At 41.4% G+C, this 4,559-nt stretch overlaps 1 protein-coding gene across 1 annotated transcript in view; it reads left to right on the forward strand.

Moving 5' to 3' along the window:
- The window catches only part of UXS1 (UDP-glucuronate decarboxylase 1), a 48,233-nt gene that overhangs the window by 2,774 nt on the left and 40,900 nt on the right, over window positions 1–4,559 (forward strand). The window contains exons 2-3 of the mRNA XM_009070924.1: window positions 1,438–1,486; window positions 3,564–3,607. Coding sequence (XP_009069172.1) covers window positions 1,438–1,486; window positions 3,564–3,607 — 93 coding nt within the window. The remainder of the gene's footprint in view (window positions 1–1,437; window positions 1,487–3,563; window positions 3,608–4,559) is intronic.

Genomic DNA, 4,559 nt, shown 5'->3' on the forward strand with positions numbered 1-4,559 from the left:
GAGTAAAATTTTAAAATACGTGCTCTACACTTGTAGAAGTTTTCTCAAGAACAAACACAACTAATTGAGCTACTTTACACAATTAGATGCTCAATAAGACCACACAGATTTTTGCAAGACATCAGCTTCTTAGACAGTAAGCTGATGTCTTGCAAAAATGTTGGTAACTGTTCTCACAAGTTACCACAACATATTTTGTCCTTGGCTTCGTTTCAAACGAGTAACATTTGCGTGAGAAGTCAGCATTGCCCATCAGGTGGTCACTTAAGACATGTTTTAGTATATGGGTTTTTTTCCCTTGTCTTTGAATAAGTTCAAAGTGAGATACATTTTCCCTTCTCTCTTTTCATAGACTCATCAGGGTTGGAGGAGACCTATAAGATCATTGAATCCAACCATTAACGTGTCACTATTGGAACCTCTAAACCCTAAACCAGATCCTCCAGTGCCACATCCAGATGCCTCTTCTACACTTCCAGGGATGGTGACTCCACCACCTCCGTGTCAGGGAGTTGGAGAGAGCCATGAGGTCATCCCTGGGCCTGTTCCCAAGGCTAAGCAAACCCAATTCCCTCAGCCCTTCCTCATCCCACAGGTTTTGTAGTGCTTTGCTGCCCTCGTTGCCCTTGGCTGGACTCGCTCCAGTGCCTCAATGGCCTTTGGGCAGTGAGTGCCCAAAGCTGAGCACAGCACTGAGCTGGGACCTCCCCAGTGCCTAGTGCAGGGGGATGAGAACTGCCCTAGTGCTGCTGCCACACTCTGCTGGAGCCAGGCCAAGATGCCCTTGGCCTCCTTGGCCACCTGTGCACACTCTTGGCTCCCATTGAGCCACGGCCATGAGCACTCCCAAGTCCCTTTCTAACCAACACCTCTCTCCCCACTCCTCCCCCGGCTTGTAGCTCTGCATGGAATTGTGTCCCAAGTGCAGGACTAGCACTGAGCCTTATTGAATCTCATGCATTTGTCCTCAGCCACTGATCAAGTCAGTCCAGGTCTCTCTGTAGAGCTTTCCTACCCTCAGGCAGATCCACACTCACATCTTAGTGTCATCTGCAGATTTTTGATTGATATTAGAGTTACTGTCATGGCATTAAAGGAAAATGTTTTGTTTGTGTACAGTAAGCAGAGACCCTCAAAGACACATTCTGGGCATTTTCACGGTAAAATTACACTCAAACCCAGTTAATTTTCTCTGTTAAATGAATATTACTTGTTGCTGTCCTTTGCTGTGGGTTTGGTTGAGTTTCTTCCAAACTTGGTTATCAGACTAGCTGCTTTTGGTGGGAGTTGGACCATCCAGCTTCATTAGTTCTGAGTATGTCTTTGTAATAATACTAACTCCAGGTGCTTTGAAGGTACTATTTTAACAGGAAAAGCATGATGTGGGTGCAGCTGTTGCTGAGGTATGGATTACATTTTTTCTTTTCTTGCCAACAGGTCTCTTCAAGAAAATGGAGATCAGAAGGTGGATAGTAAAATAGAGGAGGTTAGTTTGCTACTAGCTGTAATCTGTTTTGGTTTGAGGACTCCCATTTCACTCATTTCATGTTGAATGTATTTAGTTCTATCTCATTAGTCTCCATTCCACTAAAACTGTTCTAAGCATTGGATTTGTGTCTGTACATATGTTTTTGAGCTATTCTTTGCTATAGTGGAGTTTCTAACTTAGATCTGTGACTCCTTTTTATTTTGCTCAAAACCTTTCTTGAAAGTAACAGATCTGCTGACTCCTTTGCTATAGAGACTATGGCAGAATCCTCTAGAGAAGTGTTGTGGTTTTTTTTGTTACTGAAAGGATAGACACAAATTCTTTCTTCTGTCACCTTCAGAAAACGTGAAGTATGTATAAGTTTCATTAAAAATTTGAAACTGCCCAAAAATGCCTTGCTATGTTCTTAACTAATGCCCAAAGGTAGCAATGGTTGTGGTCAGGGATGGTGTGTGATACCAATGCTTTAAGCACAAGTCCTGGTAGTTTCTGGGGTAGACATGGGTACAGAACACACTGGTGGTTCTGAACTTCTGTACCAATAACTGTGAACTTCCATTTCAGCCTCACTTTGCTGCGAACCACTAAGAATGTGTGCAACTGATCTTTCTCTAAATGTTTTAGACTTCCAGTCTAATAACGAAAAAACAGAGTATTTAATAGATACAGAAGTCCTTGAGTTTAATACCCATTACCCTTGTGTGGGTGATTGTATTAGTCTAGTCTGGTCTGCCTAGTGTCTTATATTCCAGGAGGTTTATATGGCAATTTTTCCTCTGGACACAGTGAGAAGCCTACTGAAATTGCTTAATATCAATGGAAAGACTGTGTTCTTAGTTTGTCTTTTGCATTCCTCTCTTTCTCTTTCTTCTTTTCTTTTAAATTCTGGTAAGCATTGCAGCAAGCATTCTGAAAATTCCAGTTCAAGAATGGTGAAATGCTTGAGATTCAGTTAGTAGATCAGAGGTACTGAAAGGTCTGAGAAGTTGGAGCATTTCTGCATCTTGTTTTTAAAGCTGTTAGTTGTACAGTATCTTGAGTAAGTCTAACTGTTTCAAGAACTATTTGCTGCTCCACAGACCTAAATATTTAATGATTATAAATGATAGTACCATAAATAATACCATATTTCCCCTTAACATGAATATGCAGCTTATTTCAGTTTATGAAGTTCCTGAATTGCCTACCTCTAATCAGAAGTGTTTGTACAAAACCAATAGGATTTGTTGATGTGTTGCTGCATAGTACAAGTGAAAGCCCTCTGATAGTTTTCAACTTATGTATAGCCCTAGATGGTAAATTTTGTGTCCAGATTTTAGTAAACTTAAAAAGGAGTTCAGGGACTTGTTGAAATTCAAGAGGACTGTTAGAAGTTTGGGTCCTGTGATAAAGAAACTGAAACTGATACCAACTTAAGTGATTCTCTCTTTTAAAGCAGTGAAAATGCAAACAGAAGTCTTGGAAGGTGAATATATTTTCTAACAAATTTCCTTTCAATATTTTCTTCAAAGCCTAGATAATACTCTCAAATCATGATGCAGAACAGATCTTTGGCATTTAAACATGAAGTTTCTTTAAGTTTGCATACTGAATTTATAATTCTGAGAGAATTGCAGCCTTGTCACTGGAGCTAATGCCTCTCTTTCCATGTCTGTGTCCTCTGTTATGCCTATTTGTGGTCCATTTATATAGTTGAGGTTTTACTTGCTGTCCTGTTGTGCTGCTCCTGGCTATAGATTGCCTCTGACAACCTCAGACAAGTCACTTGTGACTTCACTTAGTCACATAGGAATCATAACATTGGATGTCCTTATCAAGGCTATGGTACTCATAGCCTTGAGGTGCTTTTTTTTCAGTGGTAAGCTAAGGGATTTCATTTCACACTGTACTAGATGATTTGATTTTTAGTGGAAGAGGTCCAAGGCGAACGTTTCTTGGAGTGTCTTCACTAAAGCTCTTCATAGGAGACTGTTTGCCATGAGTTTTGCTCTAAAATAACTTCCTATATGTATGTTTTGCAATGTGAATCTTGTTTTATTCTTCAAAGATTAAATGTTTTTTTCCTTTCTTTTAGGCTGTGGCACCTCTAAGGGAGAAAATCAAAGATCTAGAAAAAAGGTATGTCCTTTGCTAAATTTGGGAAACAATTCAAAGGCAGATTCTGTTCTGTAGCAGTCAGTTCTGTAGTTGTAGGCTTGAGATAAATGTTTTGTGTATATCCTCAGGACTTTTGGGTTGTTAGCATATGTAAGTGAGGATGGGGCCTTGAATGCTGAAAGATATGAATGCTTAAGGTGTTCAGACTGATTAATCCCACTGAAGCAAACTGGGAGTGCTGGATTCTTGTAAAGTTCAAATCATGTGCAGGAATTTGCTTTTTTGAGTCCAGCTAGTTTAGAAAGCCCAACCCAGGTGTGTGTGCTAACTCATACTGGTTTCAACTTCAAGAGACTGAAAATATGTTTTACCTCACTTTTCCCACACTTGTGGTCAGTTACCATAGTTCAGCTAATGTACAGTGGTTTGTTTGTGACTGTGTATGTGCTTTGAGTGAGCCTGACCAAGTCACTTCTCTCAGGATTTATGAGGGAATGTGTTATCACAGCACCACAGAATCAGTGAGGTTGGAAGGGACCACAATGGGTCATCTGGTCCAACCTCCCTACTCCAGCAGGGCCACCCTAGAGCACATGGCTCAGGATTGTGTCCAGATAGTTCTGGAATATCTCCAGTGAGGGAGAATCCACAACCTCTCTGGGCAATCTGTTCAGTGCTCAGGGACTGAACAGCGAAGAAGTTCTTCCTTGTGTTCAGGTGGAACTTCCTGGGCATCAGTTTTTGCTGTTCCCTCTTGTTTTATTGGTTTCCCCACTGAGCAGAGTCTGATCATCCTCTTGAGACTTCCTGTTCATGGACTTGAATCCTTTAATGAGCTCTCTCTCAGTTGTCCCTTCTGGAGACTGAACAGCCCCAGCTCCCTCAGCCTTTCCTCATCACTGAGGTGCTCCAGCCCCTTCAGCATTTCCTTGCCCTCCCCTGGACCTGCTCCAGGAGCTCCATGTCCCTCTGG

This window comes from Acanthisitta chloris, unplaced genomic scaffold (assembly GCF_000695815.1).
Source record: "Acanthisitta chloris isolate BGI_N310 unplaced genomic scaffold, ASM69581v1 scaffold10063, whole genome shotgun sequence".
Classification (NCBI taxonomy): domain Eukaryota; kingdom Metazoa; phylum Chordata; class Aves; order Passeriformes; family Acanthisittidae; genus Acanthisitta; species Acanthisitta chloris.